The 27,205-nt window shown below is 38.4% G+C and overlaps 2 protein-coding genes across 2 annotated transcripts in view; one reads left to right on the top strand and one right to left on the bottom strand.

The window, feature by feature from the left end:
- The first annotated feature begins 1,938 nt into the window (after window positions 1-1,938).
- Window positions 1,939-9,026, top strand: LOC111871868 (post-GPI attachment to proteins factor 3). Its single transcript, XM_023865248.2, has 7 exons — window positions 1,939-2,512; window positions 3,787-3,947; window positions 4,973-5,125; window positions 5,211-5,335; window positions 5,456-5,592; window positions 6,030-6,234; window positions 6,848-9,026. Exons 1-7 carry the CDS (start codon window positions 2,380-2,382, stop codon window positions 6,924-6,926), a joined length of 993 nt encoding a protein of 330 aa, XP_023721016.1. The 5' UTR covers window positions 1,939-2,379; the 3' UTR covers window positions 6,927-9,026.
- A 1,574-nt stretch (window positions 9,027-10,600) lies between these two features.
- The window catches only part of LOC111871865 (integrator complex subunit 4), a 26,168-nt gene continuing 9,563 nt past the window's right edge, over window positions 10,601-27,205 (bottom strand). The window contains exons 7-16 of the mRNA XM_023865246.2: window positions 25,678-25,870; window positions 23,063-23,237; window positions 19,413-19,618; window positions 18,141-18,263; window positions 17,622-17,757; window positions 15,230-15,363; window positions 13,229-13,560; window positions 12,800-12,964; window positions 12,529-12,688; window positions 10,601-11,270 (exon numbers count right to left, since the gene is read on the bottom strand). Of these exons, the coding sequence (XP_023721014.1) occupies window positions 10,770-11,270; window positions 12,529-12,688; window positions 12,800-12,964; window positions 13,229-13,560; window positions 15,230-15,363; window positions 17,622-17,757; window positions 18,141-18,263; window positions 19,413-19,618; window positions 23,063-23,237; window positions 25,678-25,870 (2,125 nt within the window). The 3' untranslated portion in view covers window positions 10,601-10,769. The remainder of the gene's footprint in view (window positions 11,271-12,528; window positions 12,689-12,799; window positions 12,965-13,228; window positions 13,561-15,229; window positions 15,364-17,621; window positions 17,758-18,140; window positions 18,264-19,412; window positions 19,619-23,062; window positions 23,238-25,677; window positions 25,871-27,205) is intronic.

Raw genomic sequence — 27,205 nt, 5'->3', positions numbered from 1 at the left:
AGAAACATCAGGTCTGGGTCATTGTCATCTTCTGCCCTCTTAGCCATTTTGTTTAGATGCTCCAGGTACATTTCATCCACATCACTAGCTTCATGTGTTCTTTTTTTGCCTCCTCGCTTAGTACTTACTGGAGTTTCGTTACTGAAGCTTCTGGTTGTTCTTCGTCAGTAATCTGTTTGTCATTGTCATCCCTTAGAAGGGTATCACTAGGCACATTCCCGGACATTTCCCTCGCCTTAAGTGTTTGGTCCAAGACATTCATGGATTCCATAAAAGGCCATGTTGTTTTTTAGCTTTGTGCTCAAGAGCCTGATGGCAGACTCTTCAACTTCCTCTTCTCTCGCACATAGTTGCTTCGCAAAATTTGCCATTTATTTTTCATGGCAGCATCTGAAATAGAAATAAAGACTTCAAATATAGATTTGTTAATGAAATAAAATGACAGGGACTAAAACCTACAAAGTGTTGTCAATATTGTTTAATAATAATAATAATAATAATATTGCACATTTAAATATCAACACAGATATTTTGCTTTATTTCAGATACTTGGCAACAGGGGAAACATTCACATTCTATATCAACAAGTTTAAAGTTAACTGATGCTTCAAGAAAAAGTGCATGTGTATGGCATAATTATACACGGCAGTGGCAGAACGAAACGTGGAGAGAGAATTCTTAGAACAAACCAATGTTCCTCCTCTTATAAGTCTGAGGCCAACACCAGCTCATAGGGGAGGAACAGGAGCTATCGTGACAAGAAATAAACTGACTGCCTACTTCTCGATTTCATGAAACACAGAAGCAATCGAAACAAGAAATAAACTGCTTACTTCAAGGGGACGATATAATTTAAAAAGAAATTATTTTTCCGTTTTGTATGTAATTTTTTCATTATTTCATTGAGGCGGAAGCCAGAAAACAGGCTCATAGGTCTGTGGGCTCTTTTATCGGAGAACTATCCATTAGCTGCATTTGTCAGTTATCTGAAAGTGTCTGAAGTTTGGCGATTTCAGATTGTGTGTCAACGACACAACAATTAGCTGTGTTATAATAATTTTTAGCCTCTTGAAAACAAAATAAATTAATAAAATATCATACTTACCATCTGTGGCTAGTTCTTCGGCTATTTCCTTCCACAAACTGCTGATGAAATTGCGGTCTCTATGTTTTGCCTCTTGTGGATCATAAATTGCACGCCGATCTCGCACCAACAAAATATGACGTTCTACATCCACGATTAATACTCAAAGACGTTCGACATCCACGGTATCAGCACAAATGAGGGACCACGCCTGGAAGAAAATTTAACCTCCCCTGAGTCACGGACCCGCTGTATGACCGGACGCGACTGGTTCGGTGTGCAAGCGCATGATCAATCTCGATAACAAATGTATTTCTTTCTGACGTTTGTGATACCGCGTGCTGAATCCGCTGTGTCCAAGTGCTAAGAGCGCTAAGAGCGTCAGACTCGACTGGTCTGGGCGTAACGGGACTGGCTTGGTGTGAAACGGGCCTTAGGCCCCTTAGGCGCCTTAGGCTGACGGCGCTGACAACCTCACGATATGATACAAACCATGCGTCTCGCCATGCGCCAGTGGCACAATTCGCGTGGTAGAATGATGCATGGTTTAAAACTATATAATGCGACAAAATAAAAATGTCTTTGTGTAAATCACTAAGTATTAATTAATGATAATACATTCATAGTGTTCAAGCAATTCGAGATATAATAAATATTTTCATTTCATTTTTATTATCATTCAACAATCCATACATACATATTTAAAAATGCATTAATTGAAAATGTCCCTGTACCACTTGTACTGACCCAAGCAACCAACATGTGAAATCATTACCACAGAAAACAAGGCATATGCACAAGTAATCAGTTTTTGTATAATATTGCACACTCGGTGTTTAACTGTACAAACAGAATTTAAAAATGAGTAGCATACCTCCAACGCGAACTTCGATGTTCTATGAACGGATATTGAAAGTCGAGCCGTGTAACAAGTGTTGGCTGCACCTTTCAGTTCTTTCACCCCGTTTGAGATGTTTCAGATAATGACAGACGGAAGGATGACAGGCGTGTTTTGCGTTGTGTTGGCTGCACCTTTCAGATCATTCAGATGATTCAGATTCTGCAGGCCGTTTGAGATGTTTCAGATCTTCAAGATAATGACAGTTGACAACCTTGGGAACAGCGGAAGGATGACAGGCGTGTTCTGTGTTTTGATGGAGGGTGGAGATGTTAATGGCACTTAATGCGTTGTCTTTCTGCTCTTTACAGCTAACACATGGTTTGAGTCACACGTTAGTGTGTTTTTAAGACTGACGATAACCTTACTTTTTTAACTACCTGAAGTGACAAAAACAATGTTAAGTAGTCGTGTTGTATTGTGTCTTATAGTAGTAATCGCCGTAAGAAGTACAAGTGCATCTGTTGGGGATAGGTCTCCATACTATCGGGCATGTGTTGAGAAGTGCTCGACAGCTAATTGCACAGAAGGTTTGGTATTTTGTTTTCCAGTTCCTTCCATACTATATCCTAACCACAAACCAAAACTAAATAAAATGGAGCTGTTAGAACTACTGATGTATCTCCTGCACTGATGTTAATCATTCTTAGATATGTTTTTCCTCATTGAACCAAGTATTTGGCAGTTCATATATTTCTGAATCTGATTACTGCAAATTTGAACCATATAATGTGGTCTTAGTTGTGTCTTGGTGTATTTCTTAGCTGTAAGAATAATACAGCATGAAATAACAGAATGGCGAATAGAGAAAGAGTTCAAATTTTCTTCTGGGTTATGACACCGTGAAGTAATCTGGCAGGTTGGTACTAACATTTCACAGGAACATACTGCCTCTTTAAAGCAAGGACATATACTAGTCTCAAAAGTATGAAGCCATGGTAGTTAAGTTGAACTATTCCTTGATTGGTATTCTGAAACACTGAATACATGCTGGTCAGAAAGGTAAATGCTTTCAGCTAGAAATATTGTATGGAAAATGGAGGGGGTCAGAATTGTATTGTGTGGGGTTGTGTTGTTCCTTGAAGATCACACTGTTCCTTCAGTCCCATTTTGTAATATATTCATATTAAAGCACTAATCCAAGGTGATCAGATACCTGAGTGAGCAGTGAAAATGAAGCAGTTGTTTTCTGAATTTAATTCAGTGTGCCTCTAGATATGGAGTTTTTTTCATAGAATTGAAGTTATTTGAATGATGTTTCAACCTTCTATGAAATTTGATTTCATACATACTACAGGAAATGTAGTGGGAAGCTTGTCATGCTGTGTGTGAAGTTATGTGCCAGGTAGTTCAACAGATATAAAGGAATATGTGGCTGTACCCCAATGAATGCCAATGCTATACATTATTTTGTAATTGTGTTTCACCTGGCATAGTAGGCGAGCGATGTATGGCATGCACTGCCTTCGCTCGCTTGAAAGCCGGAATAGTGGGTTCGAATCCCACTCGGCATGGATGTTTAGAGAGAGTGTGTGTGTGTGTGTGTGTATGCGCATGCGTTTTTCTATGTTTGTATGCAGGTAGAGGCCTTGCAATGAGCTGATCACCCGCCCAAGGAGTCCTACCAAATGCCAAAGATCTAGTAAACCGAAGTGAAACTGAGAATTTCATGAGGTAGGCCAAGGCCCAAATTGGGGCTGTAGTGCCAAAGAAAAAAAAAGCTATATATTAGTATTCATTTAAAAATAGAGGCGTAACTGGATGTATAAGTTAATAATGGATAATAATTCAAATACATTTTTAGGTGGTGTGAATTTCCATTCATCATATGGTGCTCAGGCCCAACCTTTGTACCTCCAGTTAACTAAATGGTCATGCCATGATGAATGTTGCTATGACTGTATGTGGAAAACAGTTGAGGCTTTCAGCAACAGGAACTGGGCCATTCCCCAGTTTCATGGCAAGGTAATTATGTAACTATCACGTGTATCAGTGACTAAAGACGGGGTTCAGATTGGTAATTAGACTTATTAACCACCTACAGGTCGTAACTACAATTAATTGTTACACTATTACTGCTTCACACAATTTACAAACACTCCACGCTAATCCTTTCAGTCTATCTGCACTAGTCTTCATAGATTTATAACATGGGAACTATAACAGTCTCACCGAATTACAGACTCCACATATTACACATAACTATAGTCTTCTAATCACGCTTTAAGTCTTTACAGGCCAACTTCTAATTCTTCTTAAACTACGAACTTCCTGTGGCTGTCTCCTATCGAGAACTGACTGGCTTGCTTGTTTGCATGCTTCTGCCAATACTACGTACTATTTGTAACTCATAATGACCCTGGACGAATTCTGCCACTTACTTATATAGCCGCAGAATGGACATGGATCTACAGTAAATGCATATCGTGTGATCGCTCTCCAGCCAGTCTACTGGCACATCGGTCAGATCTATAGGAAACACAGCTTCCGCTACTGTTATGTGTTGGACTGTGTTTATAGAGCTGTTGCCTGGCAATGCATTGATCAAATCTGTTACATAACATTACATGGTGAATGTCTGGAATTATTATATTCCTTTCTGTAGTTTCATATCTTCGGGTTCTGTTACCAGACTTAATTAGCTAACACACAGACTTTGTCTAGAGCGACCAGCATACCAAAGCAGTTCCGTCCTACCTTGTGTAGTGGAAGAAAAGTTCTGTGTGTTCAACAGGGTATCCTGCAAGAAGCTTCTAGGGACTACCATTCGTAGGTCGACCAAATTACTGCCGAACCATTGCCAACATCCAGGAAATCTTTATCATAATTATATATCTTTAAATATTAGTTCACTGCCTTACAACAAACATAATCAGAAATTTCACATCTGCACAGCCTGCCATGTTAGATCTTTCTTAGATAAAAATTGCATTCTGTCTTCAGACATTTGATACACATTTCTTTTACATATTGTGTTTCTATTCTTTCAGTGGCCCTTTACTAGAATTCTTGGTATCCAGGAGCCTGCATCAGTTGTTTTCTCAATTTTCAACTTTATAGCCCACTGTATGATGCTGAAACAGTTTCGGAGAGAAGTTCGAAAGACAAGTCCCATGTACTGGTTGTGGCATGCATATGCAATGGTATGTTTCTGAATCCAACTTGCCAATAAACAGACCAAAATCATATCTGTTAATATACTCTAATATTTGTGTTTTGTTTTTTCAGGTGTGTTTAAATTGCTGGTTTTGGTCAAGTGTTTTCCATACACGAGACACGCCATTTACTGAGATGATGGATTATTTTTCTGCTTTCTCAACTGTCTTATTTTCTTTTTATGCAATGGTTGTTAGGTGATTGTTACACGCTTTCATTCTCAATAGTGTAATTTCTTTAAGTGTTAAATATAAACTGTAGTGTTTATTATACTCAAAGTATTCCTTCAGCATTGAAAAATGTACTTTCCTTTACAGATTACTGAATGGACAGAGTCGAATCATGATTGTAATTTTGAGTTTCCTGTGTGCTGGCTTTTTTGTTCATCATGTCACATACCTGGCACTAGTTAATTTTGACTATGGGTATAACATGCAGGCAAACATAATTGTCGGTACGTTATGTTTCCATTGTCTGTATACAGTACATATTAAGAACTTCAGTAATCAGATACAAAAAAATTACCCTAGTTTTGTTACATAATATTTACAAAGGTTTTGACTCAGTTCTTTAATATCGACTATTACCAGTGATCCAAGATAAAGACTATGGGGGCCTGTTACATTTTCTGGCTCTTCACCAAAGTGTTTAGTTTAGTTATTTGGTTCATTAACGAGTGAATGATATCTAATTGGAATTTGTCATGAAAATGTACACTTAAGTTCACGTGGTACTAAATCTACATGTACTACATGTACTGCAGTGTCGTTCTCTTCAGTGATCTACAGATTCACATGGTTTGCCATATGTATTATGTATAAGATAGTATACAAGTCATTGATTAAACCCTGTTATGTATACATGTACAAGCTATTTATCCACCTTTTTCAGGTATTGCAAATGCAATGGGTTGGTTTATATGGTGTTTCTACTACCGGAAAAGTCAGCCCTATGTGTGGCGTTGTGCTCTCTTTGTGTTATTAGTTGGAGTATGTATGATATTTGAACTGATGGATTTTCCACCCTTTCTGTGGGTTATTGACGCTCATTCACTCTGGCACTTGGCAACAGCAGGCCTGCCTTTCATCTTTTATCGGTATGTACATTGCTGGCACTGTACAGACAGTGATTAAACATTATAGCAAAAATAAGAATATTTCCTGGTTTTCAGAATGTACAACATTAGAATACTGATGATTTTCTCTCTGCCTCTTTTTGTTTTAACTTTGTTTAGCTTGTTCTGAATATCATACCCTTTAACACAAACATATAGATGTGATTTACCACAATCACTGTTTTCGTAACAACACAGAATTAAACACTGTTTATTTCATAATAGTAGGGTATGCAGTCCTAAATACAATTCAGTGAATACCCTGAGACAGCGGCAGACACTAATGTGTATGCATCCTAGGTGAAGTAAAATTAGAGAATGTACATGAACACAACACATCAAGTATTCTTGGGTTGAATGGTCAGTATTACATAATTGGTGCACACTTATTTGTGGGTTAATGTGCATGGAAGGCTATATATAAAACACGGCTCTTTAATAGCCAGCAGTTTCCAAAATATTTTTCACGGTATTTTGCTTGTAGCATTTCAGTTTACAGACTTGACCTCATTCTTAAAAGTGAAATTTATTCAAACAAAAACTGGTTATGAGTTGACCGAAATTGAATTTTTGCTGTTTGTGTCATTTGTTTCAGATTCCTGATAGATGACTGTAAATTCCTGAGAAATGAGTTTGTCAATAACAAGGAAAAGTTGAGACCTCATATTGATTAGGTGGTCTAGAAATTCATTCTTCATGTACAGATTTCTTGCCGTTCCACAAACACAGGGCATCGGAAGAAATGAAGTCATTATACAGAAAGTATTATAATGGTTTGTTCTTTGGTGTTGAAAGTTACTGGTGTATATCTAGTCACTTAGAAAATTAGAATCAGGATTCAGCAGATATAAGTACTGATCTCATCATATGATTTTTTTTGTTGAAAAACTGATATTTTAATCTGGTCAATAATGCTTGATGTAAGATTTGACATTCTCACAGAATTTAATATCAAGATTGCAGTCTTTTGGAATGTGCTGCAATGTGATGTGGGGCCAAGACTGGATAAAAATTTACCCCTCCCAAATGTCCATACTTAAAGAAAGAGCAAAATTTGTGGTCTTATTTAAATAGCAACTTAAAGCATGTCAGGGGAGGATTTGGATACCACTTGGCTCATCTATACCCTCTACCATCCGCAGGTCAGTTGTGCAGGCAGATGCTAATAGAAGCTTCAGCAGGGATAAATGCAAGCCTAAAAATGCACCGTTTCTATCATATATTTTGGCAGGACTGGCTACATACCTCACACCTTCATTTTATGTCTTTTGTAATCATGGCAACAGAAATTTATGTGACACAGAATCGCTTTGAAATCTTTAAATTTAGTTTGACAGTTTTTAATTAGCTTCTTATGTATGATATCTGTTTACTACTGTCACTAAAATTATACTATTTTTTGCTGCTGTAATACTGCCCTTAATACTACTAAATCTACATAGCCCAACATTTACATGGGGTTTATATTACTGATTTTAGGCTTTCGCAGTTGTTCACTGTCAATGTTGATGATTCTGCCCTTGCATTTGAACTATGCAGGTGTGTGCAATGTTGCCTCCACTGTCAGAGGCCTGGGCAACACTTCCCACATCCATACAGTGCAAAAATCCATGAGGAGAATAATATCAACATGAGATTTGTAATAAACTTTCAAACCATATTCATATTCCAGACTTGTCAGCTGAAGTAAACATACACATCACATATTATTATTTAATCTTATACAAATAAAGAAAGACAAAGCTAAGATGTTAGCACATGCTCTTACCATAGTGTAGCTGAGTTCCTAGAGTCAGAAGGAGAACAACAAATGTTCTGACAAGTAGGGAGCAGGGGCAAGAATGTGCACAGAATTCTGTGAAGATCTGAAGGGCCAGGGTCTCCCAGCCAAAGTACAATGGAACAGACTTGCAAGGGGAAGGCATGACATCCGCAAGTATCTGGAAGGAACTTTCTTGGAAAGGTGACTGGGTAGATCCTGTGAGTCTAGGTCCTCCGTTTTCTCGCAACTGGCATCTGTTATGTAGATTTTAGAAAACCTCTTTATGCCATACATAATATAAACAAGTCAGAAATCTGTGAAACAGTATTAAATGCAAAAATTAGAAATTCACCAAACTACTTTTCATACATTTAGATGTTACAGTCTGGTGGAGCTAGGTGTCTCTTGCCCTTAGAGATGGGCTGCCCCTAGGCCACAGTCTTAACTGAATAAACTTTACCTATTTAATTTTACCATTACTGATTGCGGCCTTAGCTTGAAAGAGCCCGACATAATAAGGGTGCAGGAAATATCATTTACAAATGAAAGCAAGATATGTATTTTCTCAGGAGTGACATATTGCGTACTTCTTAAGCAGTTGGTCAGTAGCATAAAATGTCCAAAACATGATTCACAGAAACCGGGCTAAAAGTAACTTCTATTTGGTGTTAGCATGACTGCAGAAATGATGGTTTGGATATCAGATTTTCTGACTATCATATTCAGTTTGCATCCCAAATCACATTAATGTTGTGACGTGGACAGAGCAACGCTCGGTAAACACGGCCCCCCCCCCTCCAGCAGTGGCGTCACATCATTGGAGCAAATATTGACGGGCCAAATATTAATGAGAATGCCTACATAAACATGCTTAATAGTTCTGATATACTTATTAATGATGATAACATTTTAATTCTTTGTGTGTAACAGCCATGACCATTCATGTACTGATAAATCTTCAAAACAAAACTGTGTCTGTATTAATTAAATAAAAATTGTTTCAAAGTGTTCATTATTTTCTTTGATTGCTTGACTAATTAAGGGGATCCCTTGCCAACTCACCATTGTGCACATTCTAGTTGCATATTAGGAGATACCCTCCAAATATGGTGGGTAAAATAAGCAGTCGCATATAGCAAACGAAATTTAAAAAATATGCAAACTTTGTTCAAGTAGTTCATAAAATACAAGATAACAAACTGCATCTGCATGAAATCTGTAGCTTTCAGTTTGGTACTGATAATTAATGAGCCATAGGAGTTAGACAAGTGAAATTTGGCATGGAGGCAGATTACACATCACCAAATTCTGTATTAAATATTCTTTCTAAGTTAATAAGGTGATTGAGCAAATATGTGAAGCTATGAAGAATACTATTTTCTGGACTGTAACGTCAGATCTGGAGGAAGTTTACCAACATTTTTCCTGTCTTCTAGATCAGAGTAAAAGTACTGCTTTGCTGGTTGCTTGCATGACTTCCTCTCTGACTGTGAAGATGGGGGGCAGTCCATTGCTCCAAAACATCAGTGAACTTCTACTGGACTGGCGGTATATCACAGTCACTGCTGAGAACCTTACATCCACCTTTGATGTTATGTTTGAGAAGCATACAATTATTCATTCACTGCAGTGAAATGAGGGTCACATTTGACAAATCTAATTTTTTCTGGGGGTAAACAAGTTCATTATGTGAACTGTGTCCGAATATTTTTGGTTGTATTTCTATTTCTCATCAGCAACTTAATGAATCAAGTGTCTATGCATTCAAGTTCTACAGTGAAGTGCTGAATGAACAGGCATGTTAGAAATTTGAAATTATTCATAGGGAACAGTATAAATATTATATTTAAAATTATAGGCTATGTAATATTGCAAATCTGTTCATAAAATCTATCTGTAACAACTAGGAGCACAGGGAATGCAAAGAATGTGTATGGAAAAACTGTGTATTCTGGTACAGATTACACCTTTCCGGTCTTGTTTCAGAATGTTTGTGATCTCCCTTCCAAATTTGCTCCAATGGTCCATTAGTTCCTGCTGTCAAATTGAATGTTAGATAACATTTTTGTGTGGCTCCCATGTTTTACAAACAAAGAAACCAAAGTTTTATATTTGACAAAGATGTGTAACTACTGTCTATTACTATTGCCATCCCACATGGTATTATTAATAACTGTAGGAATTTAAAAAGAAAAACTAATATTTGTACTAAATCATGAAACTGGCAATGGGTTCATGAGCAGAGAGCATGGTAATCCCATACCATTCTTTGCCTCATTCAAAGAGAGAAAGAGAAAAAAGGCCTAAACTGCGCAAAGCTGGGACAGCCTTCATTGGTCTGATCATACCATGAAAATCCTTCAGTTGGTTCCAGAATTATTAGCTTCAACACATACATAGACATGGTATCATAAATCTGTGTTTTCTCATAAAACAAGACTGAAGAGTATAATTCATTCCACATGTGTTCTCTGAACTCTAGCATTCTGAACGGTCCTTCCTGTTCCAAACACCTTCAGTTAAGATGGTAATGGTATTTCCTCAATCAGTTCATGTACACATGCAATGAAAGCATAACAAGGAAAGCAGGCTAAAAAGAATTCATCTTTATTATAACACCTGTCAATGCAGACAATGAAGCAGAGTAAAAGGCTTCTATGTGATGCCTATAAACATTTACTCTAATATGCAAATATTCATCTTCTGTCCCTCGTGTAGAAGGATACTAATTCATTTTCTGATTTTTTTACATTTCTCAGATCCCCCTTTTGACAGGCTTCGGAGAAACGTACACTTTGACAGGCTTACAAAGATCAATAACACAGGGGTCACCATCGGTTTTAGCAATTCCTGCACCAATACCCTTCCTGCTGGCCAGGCCCGTTCCTAATCCCAGTCCACTCTCAACATCAGTTAAATCCAGTGCTAAGCTAACATCTATGGTACAAGCCTCCGTCCACACTTGATGGGACACAAGGACTGTCGTAAGAAGTCTGAAGTCAGTATCAGATGTATCACTTGTTACATTGTTACCTTCTGAGTCAGAAAGTAGCATGGGCCGAAAATCTGAACGTTTTGGAACTATTAATTGTGTTTGCTGGTCAGGATATTTTACCTTCACACGCAAGGTAGCAGTGTTTCGAACATTGCACAGTTCCGCATCTAGAGGTACTCCAACCACGAGCCCTGCTGTGAATTTCAGTGCTGCATCAACTTCACCTGTTGGTTCCGTGATAACTGCTGTTGACATGCGTACCTATAAGCAAATAATACCCTCACAGAGCAAGGTTCAAACAAACAGTTCCTATAACCATATGCGGTTCCATAACCAGTCAATCATAAGACAATATAAATGTATTTATTGGTGATGCCTGAAGCACTTGTGATGACAAAACCAGTACAGAATACCCTGATCACTACAAGACATTTAACATCCCTGCCACTGAAGCTGATAAAAGCTCCAGCAGGCAAACAGTGATCTGGTAAGAGGGTTAACTTTACTGTCCCTGCATCAGGCTGTGAAGGTCCATAGGGTTGTGAGAGGTCAAGGCTCCCACATATTCTAGACATTCGGCTCACAGACGGCTGTAAGGTTGTCAGCCTTACGTGCCCGCCACCCTTTACCCCCAAGAATCTTCCTGGTATTCACTTCTGTTACAGACTGAGTCAACCCCAGGGCCATATTGCAGCTGAAAGGATTAGGTAAATTGAAAAAATTCAATGACCTCATTGGGACTTAAGCCCACGAACTTTACTATAAAATGATTATGTAGCTCATATTAGTGAAGTTCTTATGATACAAAACTCTGAATACATTCTTCAACCCAACTAAAAAAAATTTATGGATTTAGCTCTCTTTTTCACATAATTTGGCATCGATCGTGAGTAATAATAATTGCTTTATTACTTTAAAAGGGCCCCCTGTCACTACAGCATGGTATGCCCCTGGGATGTAAATGGGCTCCAACTATTGTAGTGTCATATAAGTGGGGGGGGGGCATCTGCATGCGGCTCTTTCTTGATACATCGTTCACCTGTGAAGGCATGGAACTACTCTAAAAATATTACATGCATAAAACAGTGGCTGCTAAGCCTTAATCTGGAGGGTCTGTGCTCAGAAGTGGTGAAGAGCAGACATGTGTGGAGAACCAGGTGTGAAGCAGAGGAAAGCGCAGTGGCATATGGGGAAAGTGGAGTGGACAAGAGAGAACTGACATCAAGATCATAAGTGGTGAGATGATCAATGTGATATTAACTCATCTAAATAATGATAAATAATTAAAAAGTACAGCTAAAAATATGGTGAAGCAGTCACGGACAGCCGACAAGACACAGTCCTCTAGCTTCAGAGTTGGGCCTGAAGCTAACAGTTGCTCACCATAAAATAACTATATGTTACGAATATTACAGTTCCATAAGAGGAGGACATTTTTGATCTTATAAGTAACTATCAACTTTATAAAGCAGGCTCTATACCACTGAGTTGGGACAAATTCTACATGCAAGTAACTCACAGCAATATTGGGGGGAGGTGGTGGTGCTGGAGATGACACCTGGAGGAGTGGCAGTACAGTTCTTGCTACAGGACCTGGTTTGGTGTCCTCCAGCTGTCCCATTTCCTTGAAGACAGATGCTGTGAATGGTTCTGGCTGCAATCCCTGTTCACTCAAGTACCTATACAAACCAGAAATCATACCAGAATTAGGAATAAGTGCCTAAAATAAACCTTAATAATAAATGAAAATCTGGAATAGCCATTCCAGACTTGCTTATACATAAACAAACCTCTGTGTGTCTTCTACTTGCTCCAGGAAGTGTTCACATACAGCTAGGGCTGAGGAATTGCTTGCTCTAACGATATAGACAAACTGTAGAGCCAAAGCCTTCAGTTTAAACTGTTTTACTGCTGCTAGATCTTCCTCTTTCAGCCCCACAAACAAGTGCTGTAATCTGCAACAGTATGTTTAAATTTCTCACAACAGCATCAGCTATCATGCCTCTTTTGAAGAAAATGCATAATGGGAGGTCAGACCTGCCCATTCACCCTCATGTTTCATCTCTGAAGCTATTAAATTGATTTTGCACAAATGTGAATGATATTTGAAACTCTTTTTAGGAATTCAAATCTGAGTATAATGCTAAGAGCAGTACAGTCTACAATCCTGTTTAGAGCTAAGTCATCAGCTGCTATGTTGGGAACCTTGTAATGCATACTTGAGGCAGTGCTGCAGCAACTGGGTGATGGAGTTGCGAATTATGCTGCCCTGCTGAGTAGCAAGTGTAGATGGATTTGCCCACAGCCTGTTGGAGAGCAGCTTCCCCATGAGTAACTGACTGCCAATGTAGAGAGCTGAAAATTGTGCGGCCCCAGCTACAGCACTGTCAATGGTAGCAAGACGGGTCAAATCTCTTTGTGCAGCTTCTAGCAACTCCTCTCGAATTCGTGGGTTTGGTGCCGCTTCCATACGGGCCAGTATGGAATCAAGAAACTGAGCTGTGCCTGTTTCTACCGATACCAGCTCTGCTGACCGTCTTGAGCCATCAAGCTGTTACAAAATGGACAAAGTATTAACTACCTGAATTAATCAGAATGACAGTTGTTAATTTAGTAAACACTAATAAATGATAAAAAATAGCAGTTTAATAGCAGTATGATAATTATTTTGCCAGTGGTATTTAACCTTTAATTTTCTCTACCACTCACTGTACTTGGTGCTGAAAAATCAAAAACTAATGACAGAGACAAATTCTGATTAAAGATATCAAAGACATCAGTCATAAATTTGGTAATCATGTTAAACCAAGTACCCACAGATCTCAGTATGCCAACATGAGGTGCAATAAAATAATTTTTGTACTGACTGTGAGATGACACTACTGCTGAGTTACTTGCTGTTTGGAATGAGGTTGTAGCATGTGCGACAGTTGAGTAATGTCTTGTTAACTTCAAGTGTGTGCTGTTCCATTCATGATTTCTGTTTACCCAGATAATGGCAGACTTTAAAGAAAAATGTGTCTGTAACAAATTTAGCTTTAAACAGGAGAAAAAATCCATGGAAAACTCTGAAATGTTGAAAAGTATGATTTGAAGAGCAAATAATGGGAAGAACACAACTTTTTAGTGTTACAGGTTCAAAAGCTGTGTGACCACTGCTGAAGATGTCAAATGCTTGGGACATCTGTTAACAAGCAAACCACATGCAAATGTGGATTAAGTGATGGAATTTGTCCATGAAGACAGAGGATATGTTGAGAATTTCATTTGGGTTATGTCAGAACACTCTGCAAGACAATATGAACATGTGATGGATTCCTGCTAAATTCATACCCAGCCTGCTTAGTGAGGAAGAGTAGGACAACTGTGTCAGCATGTGCCAGATCTTCTTAGTGCCATGTGTCTTTTTTCCCCCCAATCTCAAGATGGCATTAAAGAGAAGATTTAATGTCACCATGATTGGGACACACTTCAAACAGTGGCATGATCACTATGCTCACTGTCCTAGAGAGACTATTTCGAAGAGGGTAACATAGGTTAGAAGATAAGTGTTACTTCTATGGAGGAATAAATTCAGTCTGGAAACTATTTTATTGCACCTCATATAATTTTTATGGATATATGTATTCTAGGACTCTCTGTCATCACATCTATGCTGTGCATGAAGTATTTTCACGACTTAACTTTGCCATTCAAGCCTGTTAAGCCAGCAGAGATCGCCATGTAATGAGAGTTATTCCCCTGATTTCCACATGAGTACTGACGCATCAAGCTGTGCACTTTACAGAGAGAATGAGTGGCTAGACTAGCAAAATTAGCATACTAGCGTCATATTAAAACCACTGCAGTACTGATCCCATGTATCACCACTAATATCACAGTAGAAAAACGTAACAACCAATGTGTCGGAATAATGACAAGCTGTCACCTGAAGACAGGAGTATGGCCAACTCCCAAAATGCTGCGCATATCAAATATGCTTCAGACAATGGATGTCAAATATAATATTTACCATTATGAATCTACCACTGTCATAAGCCTTTAGATAATTATAAGAAAAAAGCTTAAGGTACACATACATACGAATTTTCTTACAGAAAGAAAGTGAAAAATTTAGTGTCTTTCTCTTTGTCAGCTGAAAAATGTGAAGTTAAACCATTACCAGTTATAGTGTAAATCAGGGCTGCATACATTTTGTTATATTGCATGATATAACTTACCCTGAGAGCTGGCACAAGGTTGGGCATGGTATCACGCAGGTAACTATAATGTTTTAGTGTGTGTTCCTCAAACAGTTGCAACATGGTTGGACAGTGCTGGGCAGCATTGAACACCAATATTAAGATGCAAATATCTAGTTATCTGTCAGGAAAACATTTCTTCAATCTATAATTACAGCTTAATTCACCAAGTCATAATATTGTGACATGTTGCGCAACGAAGGACCCCTACCTCCCCAGCGGCACGTGGCGGTAACGTAGCGCTCGCGTAATAGGCGAATCATCACCCCGCCACACTCCCCGCGGTGACGTCACAAGCGGAGCCGAAGTTAGCCGAGCCCCCGCAACCTGGTAGCTATGCAACGCCAGTCGACAGCGGTGACGTAACAGGATGACGTGGCACTCATTACGCAACAGGCAAGCACTGCGGCTATATAAGTGAGCTGCACAGCGGCTGCGAGTCAGTTGTAATGTGGCCATCGCCGAAGACATTTCCGAGTTAGTTGTACTGTGGCAGTCGCAGAGATCAGTAGTAGTCGAGCGAGAGTGTGTTATCAACAGTTCTCCAGTCAGCCGACTACAGTTGGTGTATAGCAGCCGTCGCAGAAAGAAGAACCGGACGTGTGTGTGATTGTGTAATTGGGAGTGTGTGATACAGTGATACACAGCTCCCCTACTGTAAATGTGTAGACTACTGAAGACAGAGTGAGCTGATTTGCGCATAGGGTTATAAAGTGTGAAACCCCGCAACAGTGGGAACAGATCATTGCGATTAGGGTTATAAAATGTGAAACCCCGCAACTGTGTTATAATTAATTGTAGCCGTTACTTGTAGATTGTTCAATAAACCAATTAACGATCTCTACGGCGTATTCAGTAACGAAACACGTTACAATATTAAAAAACAACAACATATTTTATGAGATTAACCATGCTCAGAATATTCTCCTACAAACACATTTCATGCTCCACCTTACCAACAAACAAGCAATAAAAGGAGAATGTGTACAAAAACAGGCTGACAAAACTGGTAAAGGTAACAACCACAACAATGCACATATACTGCAATGTGATTGGCAGAAAGTGTGCTAAGAGCACTTTACACAAACAGAATATTAATTAGAAAAGTGGCTTTAAAGACTTTCATTACAAACAACTCTCTATTACTGATGTTAATCCTGTTCTTGGATTGTTATGCTGAAGATGAAGGCAGCACATACCTCTGAAGGGTTGGCATCATTGCATACGTCCGCACAATATGACAACCCAAGAACAAAATTAGTTTCAACAACCCACCATGAAAGCCTAAAACTCTTCATTGTGATGTTGTATTTTAGCGTCCTGTTGCACTGATTCACGTCCATGATGTGTATGTATTGACCGTCTTCTAGTGCACACAATCTCACTTGTCACTTCACTACATGTTTCAGCATCACTGTGCCATCCTCAGGTGTGTTATTTACGTTAAAATATTGCACTGCTCGCCATTATGTGTCATTTATAAAATGATTTAAAATGTATATTCGTCATGTACTATAATAAAATTTATATATTAAAATTTGTTAAGATTTGTCATCTTATACATCATATTTCAAACTCGCGTATTATATCATTCTTCTCCTACGGGAGTTGTTCTTCCTATATTTTGTGTATACTGCGTCTTGTGATGTGTCCTTCTTTTGTGGCTGCGTGCATTGTAATCTTCATTGTGATTATTCAGATTTCAGAGAGACATTAAATTTGCTGAAAAGAACTTACCATCTTACATTTTAGTGAAACTGTATTGTGACATGATGGCTGAGAGCCAGAATACTGAAACAAATACAGTATGCAGTGATTGATAGGTAATGGCGTGGTAAACATACGTCTGTGGCAATGAATAAACATGCAACAACGCAGGATGCAGCATTTTCTATGGAATGGTAAGCACATGTCTGCAGCACTGAATGAATGTGCAACAGCAGAGGAGCTGCCAGAGGTGATGTCTTCTACACAGTCTATGCTGAAGCTATATAAAGAGGACCACTAGCAGCAGCTGAGTCAATTGACTGTCAGTCAGAGGTTGTGGTCTGCAATTGAGCTGCACTGTTAGCAGCCACTACCTAGCAACAATTAGAGAACAAACAGAAGATTCTATGTGTTCTGTATTTGTAGTGACAAACTGAATTCATAAATCTGTAAGTTGTTACTCTTACTTCTAGTTATGAGTTATAAGCATTCAATAGATCCAATTATCAATCCAAATCCCATGTCTAGTTAGTAAAACATGACAGTATGTAAACAAATATACGGGCATGTCACTAAGTTGTTAATGCATTGCTGATTTTATGACTATTAGTACAAAATTATGAGGTAGGCAGAACTACCTCAAATGGTCAGTGCCAAAGGATACAAGACGGATCTTCCACATCTGGTTCAGGGGTGTCAAAGAAGGGATGAATTGCCAAAAGTTCTGGCACAAGTGGGAGTGTAAGTTCAGGGTGGGCTTGTCCAATCCTCTGCAGGCAACGCCATGTTGACCGTCGATCCTGAAGAAGAATACAGCATATAATAACAGACAAATACAGACAGATGCACACTCTTTGCTTTTCTCTCAAATCAATTCTAGACCTGCATCTCAAATATAAGTTAGTTGAAAAGAAAGCTCACCTTTTCCTGCATTACCCAGATTTGAATGTGTTATGACCACAGATTACAGGGCAGTTTACACATCACAACAGTAGTAATGATCTTAATATTTCAGCATTGGGGACAAGCAAGTTTATGAGCATGGCACAGAATCCCTATGGCAAAGGGCTTGGATTTATGAATTCAGCAGTTTTTAGGTCAAAAGCATTCTGTAGATGAAAATGTTTTATAAATAATGCTCTATCTCACACACACACATATATATGTATATAGATAGATTTACCATAGGATACTTTTTGAGGTTGTCTAACAGACTCTCCACACACATCTGTAGGCATCCTTTGCTTGACAAACGACAAGCTGACAGCATCTTGTGCAGGCCTTCTCGTACATCGATTGAAAAGTCCTAGAACCACAATCAAAACTCATACATAAAAACAACAAATTCAATTCATCTAATGTCCACATCCATTGACCCAGTGGAGTTGCATATTCTTTTTATCAACATTTAATAATAATGGTGTCAAACAATAACAAGACATGCAGGACATGACAACAAGACAATACAATGCAAGGAATCCAACTTTTTTTTTTAAATCCACGTAACACTATAATGTTAAGGAATCTGCTGAACAGCGGGTCTCTCAAATGCCAATGCTGATATAGACAAAGCTACGTGACTTTATTGTATGACCCTAGCAAAGTGACTTCTACCTATTCTCTCTTATTTATCTCAATAAATGCATAACCTATCCAATATCATCTGACATATGAACATAAACAAAACCATACAGAACATACTGAAGGAAATTCACCCAAAACTTATTATTATTATAACTTCAGAACTTAAATTTAATTTGTGTGTAAACAACACAGCAGGCCACGCATAAACACGGAAATACTAAAAATCTCCTTTTGCAAGATAAACAGGTGGCACAGGACCAGCCACCTCCACGAATAACAATAGGAGATTTGACGCGAACCTGTATGGTTCATAAATTTTAAGCTTGATCTTGAAAGTTTTTAAAGCAAACTTTTTTTAAAAAGTTTTAACACCAAGATGGCCGCTGTGAATGTGGAAGGTTGAACATTGCGTATATTATGCATTTTAGGCATCATATGTGTATCCATACAATTAACATCTATTGTAATAGTAGTTTCCGAAAGTATTGATACCCTCTGAGGATGATCCGTAAGGATCGAAATATGTAAGGGAGATAAATCCTCAAGTGATAAAACTTAAATAGTCACATTAGACGGTATTATTTTTGCCTTTGTTCAGAACTTAATTTATAACTTAGGAAATTAGTGAATATTACAAAATAAAAGGAAAAGTTCAAAGGGGATAAATGAAACTATATTATTTCATTTACTATGGCATGCAAGAGCAGAAGTTCTTCCATGTACAGTAACACATAGCACATTAAAAATTATGATTCTATATGTAAACTCTAAATATGGACTGTCACATTTCCCAGATGCATGAAAGGAAGACAGCAGTTCTGTATAAATACGCCCAGTACTGAAAAATTTATACATCAGACTTATAATGTACCTTAAGGGCACCGAGGATGGTTTCAAGTTGATCTTCCCTCAAAACTGTGTACTTGCTGATCTTGGTCAAGCTATCAATAGCTTTAAGTCTCACATCTTCTATTTCATCATTAAACATGTCCACTAAGAAGTCGAGGGACATCTGTGCAAACTGCGGGTTGTTCAGAGACAACGAGCACAGAGAATCCACTGAAGCATTACGAACCTCTAAAAAAAGTTCAAACATGCCATTTGTATCCAATGCAAAGAATGACTTTTGTAATAATAAGAAAAGGTACAGTTATCCCTGTAACGGGGCCATGGAGGTCCATAGGGTTGAGAGTCATCAAGGCTCCCACATTTTCTAGACAATCAGCTCACAAATGGTGGTAAGGTTGTCAGCCTTACACACCGGCTCCCCTTTACCCCAGGAAGATTCCCGGTACTCATTCCTGTCAGAGGCTGAGTCGACCCCAGGGCCATAGGGCAGCTGGAAGGATTAGGTCAATCAAAAAATCCAATGACCTTATCGGGATTTGAACCTGTGACTTTCCAGCTTGTAGCATAGTGCCTCAGTTAACTATGCTACCACATGCCCCATGTTGTAAAAATAAGAGAAAAGGAAAATAAAAACTAATTAAAACACAAAACTTTAGATGTCTTAAACAACACGAACAATACAGCCTACAATAGAATTGAATAAGAAGTTAAAAAAAGAACATTATACAAAATAACAAGCCATCTGTTATCACACTGACAATATTATCATACAATTAAATTCTATTCATTTCTCACTGATTGTGGTGCTGTACAGCATAGCTATAGGCAATTGACTGATCTCAGAACCCAACATTACTGTGAACAAAATGGAATGGAACACAATCGGAGCAAATGTATCAATATTATGAACAAGCAGTAAAATGAACTCTGCTTTGTTCAGCTACAGCTTATCCTGATGAATATCTTAAACCATTCAACAAGTTATCATTCACACCACATAACAGTGAGACTCATGAATTTATTCCCCCAATATATATATATATATATAAAGAATCACATGTAATTCTGGAAATTTCTAAACCTTGTAACAACACTGGTGAGAGTTGAGGGTTGGCAGGGAAATTAATCCATGTGACTGAAGTAGTGTTTCATAATAAAAACACTACATGTTGCTTAGATTTCAAGCTTATGTAAGTCAGAATAAAATGTTCATAATGCCATTATTTGAATCAAAGATTGAATTGTGAATCATTCTTTTCAGTGTACTACTACTCCCCAAGCTAACAAATTTGTGTACCTCCCTTTGGCCATAAGTCTTAGCAAAATACTGGCTCATCCAATTATCAGACCCAGTTGACTAGTAGGTGTCTGTCTGAACCACAGATTAAGCTTTAGTTACAAACTAAAAAGAGGTTATGATATAAGTCACAAAGCATACAGAAATGTACGAGCATTACCAGTACTGCCAGTTAAATGTAAACTTATAATAATTAAGTTAAAATTTACAGACACCCACACATCTGCAAATATGTTGTTTTGTGTTATGAATGGATCTGTCTGTGACCTGACAGCAGTGGAGGGATATCTGGCTACATCTACATCTACAAGACTGTTCTGTTTTTTATGTTTTAATACAAACCAGCACAGAGAATCCATATTCACACATGCGCAAAGTGGGGAATGGTAGAAGCTTTGTCTGATAGGGCAGTGTAGTCAGACTGAATGCTCATCCAAAATCATGTCAGTGTCTTTTGATGAAATGCCATTCTCAGGAAGGCATCTGAAGTGAACTCAAAGAGCTGTTTTTCTGAAGCTGAGATGTTGTTTGGCAATGTCCTGACATTGACAAAGAAAGGGCAATTTATCTACTGAAAGCTCTCACCTGGATGAGGGAAGTACTTATGAAGAACTCCTTTCAAGTCTTCCAAGTGACCCTTCACAGTTCACAACACATCAACATCAAAGCCTTCGCATAATTTCACTGCAAAGTCATAAAGGAATGGAAAGGAATCCAAACTTGCTACGACTAGTAAATTTATCTCACAGCTTCAGTTTTGCAATAATCATGCTGCCTTTGTCTCGAACATGAAGTGTGGGTATCATCTTGCTTGCAGGGATAAATTCAGACTGTTCAAATGAGCAAAGATATGTTCAACATACCGTCATGTGTATGAGTGCCTACAGAAGGGGTTTGGATAGGTGACTCGATTTACTGAACACTTATACACACAACTTGTTAACTCCAAGTATTTATAACAGTCTCATTGGTTTACACACTTTAAAGATCACTGAAACTGTAGCACATACAAAGTGTTAAATGTCTTCACTAGTCGTTTCCTGGTAACGGAACTTAAGTGTCCTCTGCTGACACCCTTACCAGATGGCAAATATCTCACAACTGACTCACTACTCCAACTAACTCCCAGTCTGATGGCCATCTCACACAGTTCTTCTATTGTTGTGTGTTGATTGGCTGCAGCAGAAACATGTTTACTATGCAGCTGCCTAGCCATTATGTCACAGCATTCTTTATGTTCTTTATCGAAGTGGTACTTGAGGTTGCACAGTTTCATACTATCATTTGTGACAGCCTCATAACAAATCAAGTCAGTGTGCAATTTGTTGTAACTCATCACCAGTCCAGGAAAGTTTCAATTTAAGATAATCCTCATTACACTCCTGGACTCCTTTTTCTTAGCTACTTTCAATACATGCACAGATGGTTCATATGGTTCACCCATTCAACTTTCAAACTTGCCCGATAATGTCAAATCACTGCACCTTTTGTCACAGTTATTACCAAAACTTGCATTTCCTTCACACTTCTCTGTTGTGCATTTCAAAGAACTGGTTTCCAGCCACTTATCCATCATAATAGGGTTCAACAGGACAAACACAAAAAACAACTTACCATGCACAACGGGGGCTCTATTGGTGTAAACAGTACATTGAACACTTAGTTGTTTCCATTTATGGCACAACCAAGCTCAAGTGATTGAGGTTAGATCTTTCTAATGGACCCAAAAGAGTAGGTGTCTCCCACCACCTCATCTAAGGATGGAAAAAGATCTGGTTTTCAAAATGACATATTCTTTAGGATACTGGACACTGGATTAGGTCCAAATACCCAGTAATCCTAAGTTTACTGCGGGTCTTTACAAGAGTTGCCAGTTCAATGACATGCACCTTAATTTTCACAGCAAATGTTTCTTCCTGTGGGACGACATGACATTTCAGATAATATGGCATTTATGTGTTCGTCTTTGGACAGCCCAAGTAGATGGGAATACTTGTACATCCACAATCATGATTCAGATAAAGCATATCAGACTTTAACCCTGCTCTGTACACTGATGAATGAGAGCAAATGTCAGGAGTTTCCTGTTTGGATGATTTGTCTGCGATATTGCAAAGTGAATTTACACATTTCTACCATATACCACTATGGAGGGTCAGGGAAGCTTCTGTAACTAAGGAAACTGTTTGAACCATCTCTTAGTAATGTGTTAATGTGTCACTCTCTTTCACGATCAATGCAGCCATTACTAGAAATAAATAAAGGTTATTCACAATTTTATTGAAAGTGCCTCAAAGATGTGTGGGAAGGCAGATGTAATATTAAGCAATGGGTAAGGGTCCAAGACTCCCATAGACAGAAACATGGACATGTACCTTGGTACTCATCTTCCAAGCCATGAACAAAAGCTCCACAAGAGCCACTACTCATGAGGCTCACAGAATCGGCATCCATCAGTTCTCTGGGAGCATCATCACCCCATTTCTTTCCACTCGCCCATTCACCTGAAGTAACTGACTCCCATGCACGTTCATGAGCCGAGAACTTCTTCTGCAGAGATCATAAAAGGCAAAGGTAAAGGTAAAGGTATTAATTAACAAAACATCATGTCAGGCTTGACATATAGTGTAGTAGAGTTATAGGTCTGGACTTTTTTTTCCTTCGGCACTAGGTGGATATGAGTGGTTACCTGCATACATAAACTGCTTTACCCTTGTGAAAGAGTCACTGGTACCCGCTGGGCAGGGGACTGGGTGGGCCCCAGAGCAAAAAAACTCCCCATCAGGAATCCAACTCAAGATTCTCTGATCATCCATACATAGCCTAGTCACAATACCTAACAAGCTACAGGGTTCATGCTAAAATGATTACATACTGCATATGAAATCACAGAATATTTAACATCTACTACTTATAGCATGTACTAGTTACATCAGAACTTTACGTTTCAGCACAGCTAATGACAAAACCTGCAATTGGGCATGATTCTAAGCTAGTTCCATTCACCTCCCATCGTTATAACCTATCTCTCTAAGATCCATCTTAATGTTGTCCTTTCCTCTCCAGCTTAGTTTTCCACATGATTTTTCCAAGTAGATTCTTAAAATTGTGCATATGTTCCTTGTCTCCATGCCCTAGCCCCCTGTAGCCTCCATGATTTCACAAATCTAACAAAGCTAAGAGACCTATATAAACCAAAAGAATCCCTGTTACACAAATCATAACTCATTCACTTACTTCATCCTCCTCTGGTTAAAATATTTTTGTGAGCATTTCGAACAAGTGTTCTTCCTTAAAGTAAGAAACCACATTTCACAGAACTATTATAAAACAAATGGCAAAATTATTTTTTTTACAGTCCGATTTTCAGTAACACAATAATGGCTTTCAAACTGAATAATAACAAACATTTCTAGAATTCATTCTTCTCCAAATTTTATCATAAACTGCGTTTCTAGTTGTTAGTATTGTACCCACATACTCAGATTTTAAAACACTTTAAACTTCTTCATTATATACATTATAACTGCTGATTTTACTTTTTGTCACCTTTATATTACAGTATGCGCCAAAAGTTACAGTACTGAAATGAAAAGATGTCCTGTTGATACCATTGCCTATTCATTGCCATTGCACGATAGAACCTTCTCAAATCCTGAAGAAATGGTCCAATCACCATGTCCCTGTAGTGTTCTTGGGTGACGGTAAGAGCATGGCCTTCCTCATCCTCAATGAAATAAGGGCCTAATATACCGTGTGCTGAGATGGCACACCATATTGTCACACGTGTACTATGTAGCAGTTTCTGGACGAAAACATCTGGCCGCTCAAAACCAAGGAAGCGGGTTGTCTGGTGACCACTTCCGTACGAGCGGAAATAATACTCAACTATGAATATTTTTTCCTCTGTCAAGAGACCCATTTACAACAACAACTGCACAACACAACTTCCTTTTCACTACTGGGAACACGTGCGACTGGAGCTATGCCCCATCGACAAACGCACATGCGTGTTCGAGATGCGCAAGTTTCAGTACTGTATATTTTGGCGCATAGTGTATTTACGACATTACAAAAGAAGGTTTTATCTCTGTCTTCAGGGCTGAAAAGTAACCAAGCAAGTAACCAGCAACAAGCAGGCAGCAGGCCCTGCTTGGGGTTTAGTGTGTGCATCTTGTTGGTTACTTGTTCGACTTACTCTTCAAACTCTGAAGATTAAGACATATGTTCTCTGAAACTTCAGCTAACTTCCACTTAACTAAACAGCATCATATTTCACATGAGGTTATGTCTGTTCTGCAAACATGCAAGATTTGTAAAATTTCTTCACAGGCAATACAAAGAACATTATCTTCACAGTATCCATGGCAAATTCAATTGATCTGTGATGGCTTTTGCAGTTCCTAATAAGGTGAAAAAAATTCCATCTCTGAACGATGCATTGAAAGAAAATTATTTTCATTAGATGTTTTTCATCATCCTGTCACAAAAATTAAATGCTTTAGTTTAAGTTCCTGTAAAAATTGAAACTTGTAGCCCTTTATTTGTAAATGCATCCATAAGCTCTTCCTAATTGTGGGCTAAGACTTATAAACTTTCGCAGGCTACACATGACTGCCTGGTGGACTGTCTCTTCAGTACCAGGTGGTTATACTGAATACATTGCACAATCAGGGTCTATACATTGCTTAAAGGGGGATTTGCTCTTGTTCAAAACTGTATATACACTACCATCACTAATCTGCTTTTATATAGTCACACAGAATATACCAGCTTTCGCACATGTCTAGTCACTTCCCTACTGCATGAATTGCAAATTTGGAATGCTGTTTTTATGTAATAAAACTTTCATTGGTGTAGGTAGCTTTGATTTATAAAACAGATTTTAATCTGTACATCTCGTACATCAGCAATTTTCTTACCGGAAAATCACACATATTCCATTAGAAATTGAAATACCACAAACAAATAGCATTTTCTAATAACTTACTCTCATATTGGACATAAGCTTCTTATCCAGCGTCTGCTGAAGAAACTTTGGACTGACAAGAGTCATTGTTCCCAGAAATTGTGCTGCCAGAGTACGAACTCGCATAGATAGGTCATTGATCATCAGACAAACTTTGGCAAAGGCATCATCCACCAATCGAATTTCTTCCTCACTCTCAGCCAGTGTAATTGTACTGAATATTGAAAGAAACATATTCATTTTATTTCAAACATTAAACAAATTATTTTAGAATTGAATAAAAAGAGCTTTAATAATTCAAACCAGACTAAATTCATTAAGTTTTGTGCAGGTCTAGAACAAATTTTATCACTACAGGTATTAAACTAATCAAGCACTATGCCATGAAGGCATATGGTGGAGTGGATGTATCCATCCACATTTTCTTGTCCTCAGCACTAGCTGGAGGTGAGTGGTCAGCTTCATGCCCTGATCACTTTAGAGAATTGCTGCATTTCAGTCATTGTAAGCTGCTGCTGTTAGAAGTTGGCAGGTGAGGTCAGGGATGGTTCAGGAACCCAGATGAAGGGGAATGTCCGCCGTTGAAACCCCTTATCAAACGATGGCAGTGAAGATGTGACCATGGACACTAGTGTGTGCATGTGTGTGTGTTTGTAATAGTGAAATGTAAAGGGTACTGTATTAAAGTGTGCAATAAATCCAATTACCAATTGAAAACTTGTCTACAGTAACTCCATCATGTGACATATTTTCACCTAAAGCTGTCTTGTCACAGTATGGACCACATGTATAAATGCATAGTATGCAAACACAACAGTCATCATAGCAACCCCTCCCCCCCCTTGATGTAGAGAGAAAGTCTCTGAAATGTCAAACAGCACCTTCACACTGACATGGCCAATCAAAGTCATGAGCCTGGGCATTATGGCCCTTCACTGTGATGACACTGGGAAATAAATCTTAAATTCAACTGCTATATCATCAATTTATGAGGAGAAAGATATGACCAAAACTGTTCAATGTTTAGAAGCTGGGAAGAATGCTCAAGAATCAAAAAGGAAATGTAACTTTCCATGAGGCATTAGCAGATCACCATTCCAGTTCATGAAAAACAACAATCTGCATCTTGAAGCCTTAACCGTTCAGCGTGGTTTGATGTGTATGTTTTGTCAGGTATTTAAATCGTCTGGGGGGGTTCGACGTCTATGTTTCGTCCAGCTGCACACCTATGTTATAATGCCCATAATAATTGATGGTTTTGCTGTAGATTGTTAGATTTTTCGCTGGCCTGTTGTCACAAGTACTATATATAATGAGGCATTTGTTTAGGTGCGCTAAGTCATCGTTACATATGCCTGTCTTGCAGCAAAGTTCCTGTTGCTCTTGGGAGAGGTTTAGTCGTTCAATCTGTTATGAATGGCGTGTTTTCTTTCCTATGAAGTTATAAACAGCAGAGACGTGATATGTGCTGTGTTTATAATATCATATTGCCCTGAGCTGGCCACACTAACACACTCAATTGGAATTCTTAGAAGAGGGATGTCCAAAA

This window comes from Cryptotermes secundus, unplaced genomic scaffold (assembly GCF_002891405.2).
Source record: "Cryptotermes secundus unplaced genomic scaffold, Csec_1.0 scaffold1350, whole genome shotgun sequence".
NCBI lineage: Eukaryota > Metazoa > Arthropoda > Insecta > Blattodea > Kalotermitidae > Cryptotermes > Cryptotermes secundus.
The sequence above is the reverse complement of the archived record's forward strand: the minus strand, read 5'-3'. Positions and strand labels throughout refer to the sequence as shown.

What these genes read in the sequence shown, in the direction of transcription:
- LOC111871868 (XM_023865248.2), top strand. Translation starts at nt 2,380, where the DNA reads ATGTTAAGTAGTCGTGTTGTATTGTGTCTTATAGTAGTAATCGCCGTA. An exon ending in TTCCCCAGTTTCATGGCAAG is followed by an intron (nt 3,948 to 4,972) that starts GTAATTATGTAA and finishes CTATTCTTTCAG; the next exon opens with TGGCCCTTTACTAGAATTCT. An exon ending in GCAGGCAAACATAATTGTCG is followed by an intron (nt 5,593 to 6,029) that starts GTACGTTATGTT and finishes CACCTTTTTCAG; the next exon opens with GTATTGCAAATGCAATGGGT.